Below are 16,064 nucleotides of genomic sequence, written 5' to 3'. Positions count from 1 at the left end.
GTTTACAAAGTGCTTTTATATACATTTTCTCATTTTTTATTCGAGACAAACATGTGAGTTAAATATTACTCTCATTTCACAAGTAGAAATAGAACCAGACATTATTCAGTGCTTTAACCAGTATACAGTATAGCCCTGAGACTTTAGATCTGCAAAGGGTTTTAATAATGCAAACATCACATATTTATCAATTTTTTTTCACCATTTTCAAGTTTCCATTTTCTTAACAAAGGAAAACAATGAAAAAGTTTTCCGCAATCTAATAATAAAAGTGGGAAATATTATATAGACAACTGTATACTAACCCAATGAGGGATAGCTATCAGAAGCAAGTTTACTCTGAAGGTCCTATATTGTTACCTGTATACAGGGCACCAGGAACAGAACCACATTTACATGAGTAATTTTTCTACTTTAGAGAAAATAATCCAGGACACTCCTATTGCCTCCAAGTCTTGTGTGTGTGTGTATGTGTTAGGGTATGAAAGTGGCGAGGTGTGTGGTGTGTGTGTGTTAGGCTATGTAAGCGGACAGGAAGAGGTGTGTGTGTTAGGGTATGCAAGTGGCCAGGTGTCTGTGTGTGTGTTAGGGTATGTAAGTGACCATGTGTGTTTGTGTGTGTGTGTGTGTGTGTGTGTGTTACCGTAAGTGGCCAGAAAGGATACAGAAAAATACTTAATCCAAATTTGGAGTTATAAGACCTCTGATTTTCCCATCTGCAGCGACTTGACAAATTTGGTCATATGTCTCGTCTTTAGTAATACATTTTCTTTTCACACCCCTCCTTCTTCTTAAGTATCCTCTACCATTAAGATTAGAAATTCCAAAAGGTAGCTTTTCTTTCTGAATTATCTTCCCTATTGAAATACTTTTTTCCCCAGAATTTTCCTTGCCTATTTCTGTATCTTGAAGACACTATAGTAGATGAAAGAGCTGTAGTTTATATTCACTGTGATAAAAGATCAGTTTCAGCATTGATTTCCCAGCAAAAAGCTGAGAGAAAAGTTGACCACAAAGGAAAAAAACAGCGATAACCGGCAGAGCAGTGACACCTGCACTCAGAAAGCTGCACTGCAGTCTCCCCAGATCGGAGGTTATCTCCTCTCATTACTGTGCTGTCAATTTTCCGAGGAAAATTCTGGCTGGTTTCACTACTGTGCTGTCAATTTACAGAGGGAAATTCTGCCTGGTCTTGAGTTCAAAGCAGACCAGAATGTTTGAATTATTGGTTCAATGAATTATTTTTTCTTGATGTTATAATGTTTATTGCATCTGAAGGCATTTTCAATAAACATCTTGAGTTTGGAGCCTTGGCTAGGTAATCCTTTTGCAGTAGAAATCAAATATTTCTGGCACAACTCCATTGCCAGCAATGGGATATATCAAAACTACAAATGCCAGCACATTGAATAATGCAATACTGTACTCAATTGTTCATATTTTAGCTATGAAACAAACCAAATGTAAATGCTTAATATATAATACAAATCCACAGATTCTTCACAGAAGAAAACAATGGAAGACTGATTTTCTACATGTCACCTGTTCATTAGTTCTTTAATAATTTGTCTTGAGTTATTTCAAATATAATGTATACACCACTACCTATGTTTTTCAACATTTTCTATCTAGGTCCTAAAGGGTATAAACAAGGATGCATACAGTCAGGTTGTTTTTATAAACTTTTGATGTTTCTTCTGTTATGCATCTTACAATAATGAATATAAGGAGACAAAGACAAATGTACACTTACGTTAGTGGTTACATGAATTTTGCTTATATGGCTAGTTGTTTATATGGGTCTTGCAAATGACAAAATAAAATAACAAAGTTTGATAAGCCCATCCATGCCCCGTGAACTTTAGTCCACTCACAGCATAACTTGATTCAGTCACTATTTATTAGTTTTTAAAAATGTTTTTTAAAAGCTCTGCAAACCACACTTTATTACAAATTTTTGAATCATGAGGGGGTAAACTGACACAGTTCCCTCATGTCACTGACTCTTTTTGAGGGGAAATTTCTGCAATTATACAAGAGTTTCCAAACTCTATAAAATAGGTTAATTGTGTTCTATGACTGACCTTCACTCTACAGTCCCTTTGACCCAAGGCACGGTCCCTGGTGCATCTTTTTGAGCTTTAGTTTCTGGGAAATTTTCAGCAAACCTCTCTCGTGCTTTCTCCCAGTTCTTTTTGCTCTTGTTTTGGAGAAGGTGAACATCTTCAATTGAAGATGGCTTGCCTGTCCCCAAGCCTGCGTGTGTTCGCCGAAGCTGAAGCTGGATCTGTTACCAAAAGTTGAGAAGAGAACTTACTGCAGCACCTAAACAGACTGAAAGCTGCTATATCCAATTTGATACTTTATAATTCTTTGAATTAGAAAAGATTGATGCATAAGACAAAACTGTCAAATGCATCAAATACATACGGGAGTATTACATATATGGTTATACGTGGAACTTACACTCATTTTTCTACACTGTCTTACTTATCAGTAAGTACAGTTGACTCTATAATAAAACAGAGTGGTCCTTAAACAGCAATCACCGTATTTCATTGGGATGCTGCAGAATCAATCTGTCATCTACTCTAACCACAAGTAAAAGCAATGGATGTATTTAAACCTGCAGTCTGAGCCTCACCTAAGTTAAGTGAAGGATAAGTTAAACCTCTGAGTCATAAAGAGAAACCTTGATTGTTTTCATAAAAGGAGGGGAGGACTTCTCATTATTTTGAGAACCATTAGAAGCCACAAGTTACTGAGTGTCTAAGGTATGTCAGGCATCAACCTAGGGGCTTTATTTTCAGATATTCCTGAAAAAGTTCTCATTATCCCCATTTAACATATGAAAACTGAAGTCCAAACATGCCCTAAGTCGCACAGCAAATGACAGAGCACATACTCTAACCTGACTGCAAAACCCATGTTCTTTCCTCTGTACCTCCAATGAGAGGATTTACATTAAATCTTCCGTTATTTCTTTAGGTACCAAGTCATTATCAAGAATGTTCGCTGCTCGTATTACTACTTTGTAACGTTTCTGTGAAAGAGAATCTGAACCTCCAAAGAACCATGGGACTGCAGAATTAAACCACTGTATTGTTTTCTAGACATGATTCACTCTATTGCCTGTTACATGCTCTGAATCTTGAACCTAAAACAGATTCTCCAGCTAGTACAGAATCTGACTATTCATAAAGTAACACTTGATTGTTCCTCCATGTTAGGACAAGGCACAGTAAACAAAGCCATTGAAAATAAAAGGCAGAGAAGAACTTCTGGCTCAGGAGGAAACACTGACTATCTAGAGGTTTAGGAAGTCTCTAAGAGGCTCCCTAAAAACAAAACAAATCATAAACACAAAAATTTGGTAATTGTGATTGCCGCAAAGGTAGTTATCATGTCTCTTTGCTTGCTACCATACTCCTAGCACTTACAGAACGCCCTAGCATATAGTAAGTATACAGTAAATAATATCCGTTATAAGAGTAATGAATGAAAGAAATCACAAGTCTTACCGGAGTTTTCATGCCTCCACCATCCTTCCCTAGGCCCTCTCCTTTTTTCCAACCCATCTTCTCCAACATCTTCCGACCTTTATTGCTATCAGTAATTTCACTTTAGAGAAAAGTAAGATGATAGTTGATTTTGAGACCATTTAAATCACATTTATAATAAACTAATGAATTAAAAATAATTGGTACAACTACTTTAGAAAACTACTTGGCTTTCCCTAATAAAATTGAAGACACAGAAATTCTAATCCTACATATACTAAACAGGAAAGCATGTATACAGTGCACCAAGAAGACATGGACAAGAATTTCTACAGCCAAATCTAACAATAACCACAGATCAGAAATAGTTCAGATGTCCATCAGTGGTAAAGTGGATAAATTGTGTCATATTTATACAGGAGAATATACAGCAATGAAAATAAAATGCACCTCACAAAGTAATGATGGATAAAAAAATTACAGACACAAAATAAATACTAAATTACTCCATATACTTAAAATTTTAAATTAAGTAAAATTAATCTGACACTGTTGGAAGTCAGTAGAAGAGTCACTTTTGGGGAGGAGAGAGGAGTAGTGATTAAGAGGGGGCACTAGGACAGGTTTCTGGGGTTACTCATGATTTTCTATTTCTTGACCAAGACTGGATTCTGCAATGTGTTAATCTTATGATATATAATTAATATTAATACTGAATATTTATGAATTTAACATCAATTTAAAAAGTTAAAATGAAAGTAAAACTTTCATTAACTAGTTGCATTTTGTTTTATGATTTTATGGTCTAATTTAAGGGTATTTTATGTTCTATCACATTGTCTTTTCAGTTCTACAAAATGTTAAATTAGCTCTTTAATAAAAATAGACGAAGCAATGCCAGATCAATGTATTTCATTATTTATTAACTGTAATGTAATCTTCATATTGTCCAGCAATTATTTCAAAAATATTAAACCTTAAAAATATTTGTCAAGTTGCTTGGTATACGTAGTCTAAAATATTGTATTTCATAAAATCTGACTCCATAAATTCAAAGATGCACTGTTAGTTTACGTACCATAATGAAAAAATTGCTATTATATGTAACTATAAAATTCTATCCAAGTAATATGTCTTAGAACCAATAAAATATGATATTAAGTCAAAATTTAATAATTGCTAGTTCTACATGAAAAATTTAAATAACTAAACCTAGAATTTATATTCTGAGGAAAAAATGTAGCTAATATATGATTAAATGTAGAAATATTGTAGGTTTCAAAATTACAGTTTTCATGTTTATTCATGTTTATCAATGCTACTTTACCAAGAGGAAAGAACTGAATCAAAAATAAGTAAGAAAAATAGTATTTCAGGGTCAAGAAAAGAAGCAGTTGAGTACTGAAATAACTATCAAAAGTATCAATCCACTGCCAATTTCTTACTAGCCCAGCCTTCTAAATACACAGTATATAAATGTATGGTCACTCAGTTGGGTGGCAAGAATGTTACTTATACATATATATATGTGTGTGTGTGTGTGTGTAAGTTTATATGTGATAAATAGGTATGTATCCATATTCATGTATACGATCAGTAATTTTCCACGGAATAGCAGAATACCAATATTAGAGGAAAATGTAAACAGAAGTAGAACTTCCACAGTCCTATAAATCAGATTGTCCTATGAGTGTGATTATGGTACAAAGACTATTTCAAGCAACTAAAATTTAATACTTACGAATGAACAGATGCAGGAGCATCATCTCTTTGGAAAGTTCCTTCACTTCCAATCTGCTCCCTACGTTTTCCAGCTCTATCTTTATATTTTGGATTCTTCAATGCCTTTTCATCTTCGTAGTCTGTATTCTTTATAAACATGAAATATTCATTGAGGAAAACAAAATTGAAAAAATGTCTGTATATTTGCCTTGCTTAGTGAATATGGTTCAATGTGGTCTCTATTAAATAAATCATGATATAAATTAAGACATGATACAAATTAAGACAATTATGCTATTAATATTTTTAGTCTATCCCCTTTAAAATGTTTATTATTGTTTCAAGTTGTGCTACAATATAAATTGTACATAGAAGATAATATAAACTATATATAAATTATAATATGTAATTATATGAAAATATAGTAAAAAAAATAGTATATTTTGAATTAATAATATGTATTCATATTCTCATATGACTACCAGTATTAAAAGAAACATAGAGAACCCCAGGGGTTGGCAAAAAAACCTACTTCTCCTTTTCTCTAAGGAACTGAAAGTTCCAAAAGATCTAAAAAGTTTTGATACTGTTCCTTAAAAGGGAAAAATGTAGAACGTCTTTTAAAAAATAGATAAAAACCAAATACTCTTTTATACTGGCAATCATAATAGCTTTTTACTTCAATACAGCTTCACTATATGAAAAATTACTGAGTAAATAGTAAATTAAGCTCTATGCAAGGTGGCAGAATGCAAAGAAATTTATAATCCTCAAGTGCAGACATACAATCTTCAGCATGCTACAGTAAGACTGGTTCAACAATAAAGGTATGCCCAAGGCATGCCAGTGGCATAAAAGAGGCAATTCAGTGTGGGGTTTCAAAGAAAAAATTCTCTTCCCTTTTGTTACTATTTGCTAACCTTTATACAAAAACTTGGGAGTAGGAAATGGCAACCCACTCCAGTATTCTTGCCTGGAAAATCCCATGGACAGAGGAGCCTGGTGGGCTACAGTCCATAGGGTCACAAGAGTCCACAGAGTTGCAAGAATTGGACATGACTGATCACACACATGTAAAAAGTATAAAAAACATTCATCAAAAAACACACTACAGACTGCTAGAGCAATGTAAGGAAAGCAGCATAGAAGTTTTTACTTAATTTTGCTTTCAAAACAGAAAAATAAAGAACCACCAATCCTAATGGGTATTCACCCTCAGAAAAGGATGCAGAAATTGAGCTAAAGTTTTGAGAAAACATTTTATTGTCTCCTTATAGATCTTCTACTTTCCTCCCAAATTAACCTCTTGACATTTTTTCTATTATGATTTCTCTTTTAGTACCACAGTAACAACAAAAAATACAATTTTGCAGAAAAATATGTTATTTTGGCAGCATCTTCTCTGATATCTTCATAAAGTATAAAAAGCACTGGACAAATACACTTAAGACCTACATTCTGTTTCTAGCTCTGTCACTTAGTAGCTGGATGACCAGATCTAGTTTCTCCAATGTAAACTGGCAATATTAATTACTTTCTTGCTCTATTATAGAATTAAATGGTAATTTTAACTGCCTTATTGATACATAATTAACAAACAATAAATTATACATGAAGTGTACAATTAGATACTTTTGAGATTTGTATACACTTATGAACTTAGAACTGGACATGGAACAACAGACTGGTTCCAAATCGGGAAAGGAGTACGTCAAGGCTGTATATTGTCATCCTGCTTATTTAACTTATATGCAGAGTACATCATGTGAAATGCCAGGCTGGATGAAGCACAAGCTGGAATCAAGATTACCGGGAGAAATATTAATAACCTCCGATACACAGATGACACCACCCTTATGGCAGAAAGCGAAGAAGAACTAAAGAGCCTCTTGATGAAAGTGAAAGAGGAGAGTGAAAAAGTTGGCTTAAATTTCAACATTAAGAAAACTAAGATCATGGCATCTGGTCCCATCACTTCATGGCAAATAGATGGGGAAACAATGGAAACAGTGACAAACTTTATTTTCTGGGGCTCCAAAATCACTTCAGATGGTGACTGCATTCACGAAATTAAAAGACACTTGCTCCTTGGAAGAAAAACTATGACCAACCTAGACAGCATATTAAAAAGCAGAGACATTACTTTACCAACAAAGGCCTGTCTAGTCAAACCTATGGTTTTTCCAGGAGTCATGTATGGATGTGAGAGTTGGACTATAAAGAAAGCTGAACACCAAAGAATTGATGCTTTTGAACTGTGGTGCTGGAGGAGACTCTTGAGAGTCCTTTGGGCTGCAAGGAGATCCAACCAGTCCATCCTAAAGGAAATCAGCCCTGAATACTTATTGGAAGGACTGATGCTGAAGCTGAAACTCCAATAATTTAGCCACCTAATGCGAAGAACTGACTCACTGGAAAAGACCCTGACGCTGGGAAAGATTGAAGGCAGGAGAAGGAGTCGACAGAGGATGAGATGGTTGGATGGCATCACTGACTTGACGGACATGAGTTTGAGCAAGCTCTGGGAGTTGGTGATGGACAGGGAACCCTGGCATGCTGCAGTCCATGAGGTCGCAAAGAGTTGGACACGATTGAGTGACCGCACTGAACTGATACACTTATGAAACCATCACAATTAGGATAATAGATATTCATCTCCCACAAAAGTATCCTTATCCTTTTTTTTATAATCCATCCCTTCAGTCCCTCTCCCTGTGCATCCCTAGTCTCCTGTATCCAGGCAAACATTGATCTGCCACGATACATTAGTTTGCTTTCCTAGAATTTTATAGAATTGAAGTCCATAGTATGTACAGTTGATCCTTGAACAACATGAATTTGAACTTTGCAGGTCCACTGATACACAGATTTTTTTCCACTGGTAAATATGACAGTACTACCCTATCTGTAATTGGTTGAATCTGCAGGTACAGAACACCAGATATAGACGAACTGTAGTTACAGAGGGCTGAGTACAGACATGAAGATTTTTCAACTCAGGTGAGACTCGGCACAGCTAATCCCTGTGTTGTTCAATAGTCATCTGCACTCTTTTTGCCTGGCATAATCACTCAGCATAATCATTTTGAGATCCATCCACATTGTAATCTGTATTAACAGCATATGTTTGTTTCTTTTTTTTATTGTTAGGAGTGTTTAACATATACATTTAACATAGTTTGTTTATCCATTAATGATGGAGATAAGTTTTTTTTCCCAGTTTTTGGCTATTAGGAAAAAAGTTGTTGTGACCATTTGTTCCCTAGTCTTTGTATGAACATATGCTTTCATTTCTCTTGGGTAAATACTTTGAAGTAGAATGGTGAATCATACAGTAGGTGTACACGTAACTTTTAGACAAAATATTAAACTCTTACCAAAGCCACTGTACCACATGTATTCTCATCAGCACTATATGAGAGTTCCAGTTCTTCCACATGCCAGCAACACAATACCGTCTTACATGGTTTTAATTTGCATTTCCCTAGTAACTAATGATACTGAACATCTTTTCATAACTGCCATCTGCTTTGGTGAAGTGTCTATTCAAATCTTTTGCTCATTTTAAAATTGTCTTCCTTTACTGAATTTTGAGAGTTCTTTGTAAACTTTATTGGATACATTTATTGGATAAATATTTACAAATATTTTTGCCAGTCTGTGGCTTATCTTTTCATTCTCTTAACACATCTTTGGAAGAATAGAAATTTTGGAAGAGTACAATTTGTGCTTTTAAGGATTGTGCTTTTAGTGTTAGATATCTAAAAATTCTTTGCCTAACTCTTTTTTTAAGGTTTGCTTCTAGAAGTCTTATAGTTTTAAGTTTTAGATGTATATGTATAGTCCATTTTGAGTTCATTTTTGTATGTTATGAGGTGTGGATCAAGGCTGCTGTTACTGCTTTTGTTGTGGTATGTGCCGTGTTGACTTTCCAATTAGTTCAGCACCCTTTGTTGGAAAAAGACTATCGTTTCTCCACGAAACTGTCTTTATACCTTTGCTGAAAATCATACATACACACACACATACACATATACATATTTATCTATGCATCCATCTGTCTATGTAGGTCTATTTCTGGACTCATTAGTCTGTCCATCAACATATTTGTTTCTCTTTTTGCCAATGCTAGTCTTTATTATAAGTTTATAATAAGTCTTGGAATCAGGCAGCATTAGCACTCTGACTGTATTTTTCAATGGTATTGTTTTAATGTAATTTTTAAAAATCAGAAATGGCTATTGAAATGTAGAGTATCATCATCACTTTTCTACTCCAATCTCAACAGTTGTTGAAGTAAACAGTAAACAACTAGCAGGAATTACATGAATCTCAAAATAATTAAGAGTAGCTCCTCTCTTTTATACATAAAAATTGACTATGCTATCTAAGGGCTTTCCTGGTAGCTCAGCTGGTCACAAATCTGCCTGCAATGCAGGAGCAATGATCAATTCCTGGGTTGGGAAGATCGGCTAGAGAAGGGATAGGCTACCCACTCCAGTATTCTTGGGCTTTCCTAGTGGCTCAGACGGTAAAGAATCCACCTGCAATGCAGGAGAGCTGGGTTCAATCCCTGGGTTGGGAAGATCCTCTGGAGGAGGGCCTGGCAATCAATTCCAGTATTCTCGCCTGGAGAGTCCCATGGACAGAGGAGCCTGGTGAGCTACAGCCCATGGAGTAGCAAAGAGTCGGACATGACTGAGCAACTCAGCACAGCATGCTGATCTAAAGGCAGTTTTACACAAAACCAGACACACAGTTTAGCACACGTAACAATATTTAACTTCCTTACCTGCAAACCATATTTTACTCGTATTTTCTTTAATTCTTTCCTCCTTTCCAACTCTTTTTCCTCCTTAGTTAGTGTTGGACCAACTAAAAGGAAAATTGATTTAAAAAAAACACACTAAGTTTGATATAATACTGTTTATTTAATAATGAAAAACTAATAGTACTAGTATTCCATCTCCAGATTAACAAAAAGTTCAAATAAATTAATATAAAAGTATCTTGGGTTGTGATGATGTCCTTTCAGCATTTTGGTAATTAAATCCAATTGGAAAGTAAATCAAACCCCAAAGAGTATAAGAATGTTACAGTTTAGATACTGAAAGAAATACTGAACATCTTAATTTTTCAATATGGTTATTGTAGTAGAATCCCAGATGTAGAAATATTGTGAATTCTCTGAAAGAACATAAGTTTGTGCAAAAGAAAAAACACAGAATTCAAGAGTCACATTATTGTGTGATGTACCCTGCTCATTTTCATAATGTAGTATATAAGAAAACAAAAAACACATAATGAACATATTTAGTTAGCATTAAGAGGAAAAAATTATGTAAGGAAAATTACTAGTTCAGAGTATCTCTTTCAATTTTTAAAGCCTTAGATAAGAAAGTTTTAACAAGATAGCAACCTTTTACAGTACTATTACAGAAAATAATGGTATATACAGATAATACATCAACAAACTGTAATTAGGAAAGCAGACATATCAACCAATAAGTCTTAATACCTCAGCGTATTATTTTCTATGTTACTATTTTACATCAGAGTTAACTGTGGATGACTTTTTATAGCAGTAAATATATGTTAAAGAGAAACCTTAGGCTTCCCAAGTAGCTCAGTGGTAAAGAATCCACTTGCCAATGTAGGAGAGGTGGGTTCAATCCCTGGGTTGGGAAGATCCTTTGGACAAGGAAATGGCAACCCACTTCAGTATTCTTGCCGGGGAAATCTCATGGACAAAGGAGCCTGGTGGGCTATAGTCCGTGGGGTTGTAAAGGTCACAACTTAGTGACTAACACAACAAATCTTTAACTAGGTCACAATTACTCCTCTGAAGGACATTTAGCTACCACTGCAGTGCTGCTTCAAAGCCCTGCAGAATTGGGACTTCCCTGGTAGTTCAGTGGTTCACACTCTGTGTTCCCATTACAGGGGGCGCAGGCTCACTCCCTGGTCAGGGACCTACATCCTGCATACAGCAAGAAAGGGCCTGCATGCCACAGCTAAGACCCTGCATGCCACAATTAAGACCCGGCACAGTCAAATAAACAAATAATTAAAAAGATAAAAAGCCTACAGACTGGATTAGCAACAGTGGAGCTAATAATTATCATTCCTGGTCAGAAAGTAACCTAATGCTATAACAGTACAACTAAACTATTACATAGAAAAATCAACTACAAGCATAATCTACTACCTAAGTCTCGCATTTCAAAACATGTTATCTTTTTAGCCTCATCTGATAATATTCACTGAAATATAAATGTATCTCAATAGAGTATTATATCAATTAGATATGAAGCTGGTAGCTACTGATTTTTTAGAACACTTTGGTGAATTAAAAAGTTATCACACACATAAATAGTATGTTTCACATACCAAAAAGTTCATCTTTCTTATCAAGACGAAGGTGAGCTCTAACCTGCCCTGGTTCACAGCCATCACAGGTATCACTGCCAGGGTGAATATGAAACGACAACACAGTCTCTCCAATTTTCACTTCATCCCCATGCTCGAGTACATAAGGATCACATTTAGTTTTGGGCTAAAGGGGAAAAAAAAAACAGAAATACAAGAGTTACATATGATTATTTATTTTATGGTTACTGTAAATAATGTCAGATTACAACAAAAAATTTTGAGATGGTTCTCAATGAGACAGACATATGTATACATACACATTTCCACAACATGAGGGTGATGCATAATATTCTATTAGTGGAGAAGACAGATGAATTGAGCAACTTCTCATTTTTATATTATCAAAATCCAGTAATCTCCCCATCTCCATACCAATTCTATCAGAGAAATATACAACCCAAACTTCAATCTATTACCAAAATGAATAATCATCAGTCAAAAAGACGACGTATTAAGGAGATAAATTGCATCATATTTCCCTTTTTCCTTCTTCTCTTGATAATTAAGTTTTATTTCATCTTTGATCCTTGACTAAGACCTCCCTCCCTCTCCTCCTTCCACATATTATCTTATTAGGTGCTAACCACTCTGCTACATGTTAGAAGAGTTAACTGAACAGACACAGCCTCTGCTTTTAAGGAGTTTTCCAATTTAACACTTCTGTTACAACAGCCTAAAAAAATAAAAAACACAAAAAAAGGATGGCCCCTAAAGTTGCTATAAGAATATTTACTTTGCATGGCTTTAAAATGCATTTATCTCTAAAAATAAGGCACAGATACATAATTAGAAGGCAAAACTTAGCAGTTAAGTATCTACTTACTGTATATATTTTTCAGCTCTAAGAGTTCTCTCCCACATTAATACATCTGGGCTTGAACACCAATCTGAACTAAATGATATGTATAATCACTATGATAACTATGCCCTGAGGGATAAACTATTTCAGTTTGGTTTTTTAAAAGAATATGCAAGTATTTAATTAATAAATATACACTCACCTGAAGAATCTGTTTTCCATTAACAACTGTACCATTCTGACTGCCTTGATCCACAAGGACATAACTTTGTAAGTCATGGTCAAAATAAATTTCTGCATGAAACTTAAAAAAAGAAACCAAGTAATTATAAATTATTATACTTTTTTAAACCATAGATAATAATTTCTCCATGATAAAATGCAGTGGACTCTAATGATTTAACTTGTATTATTCTTAATACATTTTTTTTTCTGAATACAAAAGAATTATAATCCTTCCAGTAGAAATAAGAAGACTGCAGGAGAAAAAGTCACCCACCTGTAACTCCACCTATAATTACCATTAATAACTTAGTATGTGTCCTATCTTTTCTACTTTTAGAATATTCTTGAGATTATACTATATATAATTTGAAATAATTTTTCACCTAATATAGTTGTTCACATCATTAAAAATTTTTAATACAAAGGTGATTTGAAATATTCAAGGTCAACTTCTCAGAGTTTCCAAATTTTCAATACTCAGGACTAATCACTCCCTCCTGCTCCACAGCACTTTGTTTATATAACACTTAAACTACACAAAGTTACTGTATATGTGAATGCCACTGTACTGATTACAATTATTGCTTACATTTAGTTGACAATTTGCTTACCACTCAGTATATAATATAGTACCTCACATATATTGGGCACGTACTCAATACATGTACATTTAACTGGATATAGAGCTGTAAAAATATCTAATTTAAAATTCCGTAAACAATACATAGATGGTGGTTACGTAAAATGATGCAGCTGCTTTGTGGGGAAGTTTGACAGTTCCTCAAAATGTTAAACAGAGAGTTACCATATGACTCAACAATTCTACTCCAAGGTAGGTATCAAGAAATGAAAACTACACTTCCAAACAAACTTAGCATTATTCTTAATAACTGAAAAAATGGAAACAATTCAAATGTCTAACAGTTGGTGAACAGGTAAACAAAATACTATAGTGTATCTGAACAATGGAGTATTATTTGGCAATAAAAACAAATGAAGTACTGATACTTGCTACAACATGGATGAATCCTGAAGACAAGCTAAGTGTACAAGCTAGTTATAAAAGACTACATACTGTATTATTAATAGATGATTACATTTACATGAAATGTGAAGAACAGGCAAATCTACAGAAACAGAAAGTAAACTGGTGGTTGCCTAGGGCTGTGGGAGGTCAGGAAGGAATGGGGAAGGACTACTGTTGAGTATGATACTTCCTTCCATAGTGATGAAAATGTTCTAAAATTGACTGTAGCAATGGTTACACAACTGTGAATACACTAAAACGTGTGAATTATGTACTTTCAAAGGGTAAATTGTATATCGTATATAGACTGTATCTCAATAAAGTTTTTAAAAATTTTCATAAATATAAACTTACTATAAAATGTTTCAAACACGTAAAGAATATATTGAAAAGTGGCTACCCATGACCCAGCTTTAATACAATTTGCTACATTTACCTCAGATACTTAAAACAAAATAAATTATTATTCATCGATGTGTACCTCAGTCTATCTATCCCCCACCCTTCCTTTCAGAGGTTTGATGTTTACTTAACCATGATGCATCTCTTTATACTTTTACCATGTATGTATATATTCATAAAAATCATATGTTCATTTTGTTTTGTTTGGAACTTAATTAGGAATCACACTGTATAAATTTTTCATTGAGATATAATTTATAGGCAGGAAAATTCATAGGTCTTAAATATACAGCCTGATGAGCTTTGACAAATGTACACTAGCAGTATTTACCTCCTTTATCTTGCATCTTTGGCTTAATACCATCTAGCTGTAGTACAGTTGTGGCTGTACCATAAGCTATAATACATATTCTTCTAATGCCAACAGCCAGGTTTTTTCCCCAAGGTTTTACTATTTTTCAAAATGCTTCTATGAACAACCCTGTCCATGCACTCTTCCTGTGGACAATACAAGGGTTTCTCTGGGGGTATACACTTAAGAATGAAACTGCTAAGCCATCTGCATGCAAACAAACTTTATTAGATACTGCCATACGATTTTCCAGGCTTCACAGGTGGCTTCAGTGGTAAAGAATCCATCTGCCACTGCAGAAGCTACAAGTTTGATCCCTGGGTCAGGAAGATCCCCTGGAGTAGGAAATGGCAACCCACTCCAATATTGCTGCTGGGATAATCCCATGGACAGAGGAGCCTGGTGGGTTACAGTCCATGGAGCCGCAAAAAGTCAGACATGACTAAGCACACACATATCATTTTCCAAAGTGGATGGACCAATTTATACTCTCAACACCAGTCTATAAGAATTCCCGTTGATCTATACAGTCTTAAGTAACACTTCGTATTGTCAGAATTTTTAGCTTTTGCAAGCATATCAAGTGTGAAATTAAATTTCATTACTGTGGTTTTAATTTGCATTTTCCCGATTACAGGTGAGGCTGAAATCTTTTCTTATATTTATTAGCCATTTGGGTTTCGTCTTCTGCAAACTTTCTCTTCATGTCCTTCATACATTTCTTTCAATTGGGTTGTTTAGAAAAACTGTATCAAAGAGTTTAAATAATTTCAAATCTTATGACTGGAAACCTTATTCCAAAGACCTTTCTAAATTACGCTCTCAATAGGAATGATATTTAACAAACAGGATGAATGAAAACTGACACTTTGGTCTCTTTTGTATTTCTTGAATTACTACAAATATTGAATGGTTTTCACATGTTAAGCATATTTCCTCTACTGTGAATTACTTCTCTATGTCCTTCACTCATTTACCTGTTGGTATCAGAGTGGAGTTTAAAAAAATGAATTTGTATGAGCTTTTAAAATATAAGGGATATATATTTTACCATATCTGATTATCTTAGACTGCCATTTAAATTTATTTCTTAATATAAAGAATTTCAAACTTAAATTATTCAAAATTACCCCATCTTCTGTGATTTTGTTTCTTTTTTTAAACTTAGAAAGTCCTCTCCTAGCCACTGGTTAAATATTCGTTTCTGTTTTTCTCCTACTATTAATATGAAATATGTTGGAGTTTTTTGACTTTAACTTTTTCATATACCTGGATATGTGTGATATATACTATCAAACTGATTTCACACAACTAACAAATTACCTACCCTACCAGTGGACATGTTTGTTTCAAAGAAAGGAAAAGCAGAAACGCCACAAGAGAACTACCTACATTTCAGAATGAAGTAGAAGGACGTCTTTGTTATTTAAGTTATAGACAGGGTTTTCTTTGGAGGCAGAAAAATAAAGCATCATGAGAAGGTAAAAAAGCAAGATAATTCGGTCTGAATTAAGATGACAAGGACTTCCTTCCCCCTGAGTGAATCCAAACAAAGTAAAATAATAAGACTTTCAGCTAATAATGAAAAAACAAATTTCATTCCAA

At 34.4% G+C, this 16,064-nt stretch overlaps 1 protein-coding gene across 1 annotated transcript in view; it reads right to left on the bottom strand.

Annotated features, from left to right (window-relative positions):
- Nucleotides 1-16,064, bottom strand: part of AGGF1 (angiogenic factor with G-patch and FHA domains 1) — a 41,166-nt gene continuing 25,102 nt past the window's right edge. The window contains exons 9-14 of the mRNA XM_081505935.1: nt 12,656-12,757; nt 11,613-11,778; nt 10,015-10,097; nt 5,242-5,369; nt 3,522-3,621; nt 1-2,287 (exon numbers count right to left, since the gene is read on the bottom strand). Coding sequence (XP_081362061.1) covers nt 2,087-2,287; nt 3,522-3,621; nt 5,242-5,369; nt 10,015-10,097; nt 11,613-11,778; nt 12,656-12,757 — 780 coding nt within the window. The 3' untranslated portion in view covers nt 1-2,086. The remainder of the gene's footprint in view (nt 2,288-3,521; nt 3,622-5,241; nt 5,370-10,014; nt 10,098-11,612; nt 11,779-12,655; nt 12,758-16,064) is intronic.

This window comes from Giraffa tippelskirchi, chromosome 7 (genome assembly GCF_054371585.1).
Source record: "Giraffa tippelskirchi isolate mGirTip1 chromosome 7, T2T-mGirTip1v1.2.pri, whole genome shotgun sequence".
NCBI lineage: Eukaryota > Metazoa > Chordata > Mammalia > Artiodactyla > Giraffidae > Giraffa > Giraffa tippelskirchi.
Note: the sequence above shows the minus strand (reverse complement) of the source record. Positions and strands in the feature narration are given on the sequence as shown.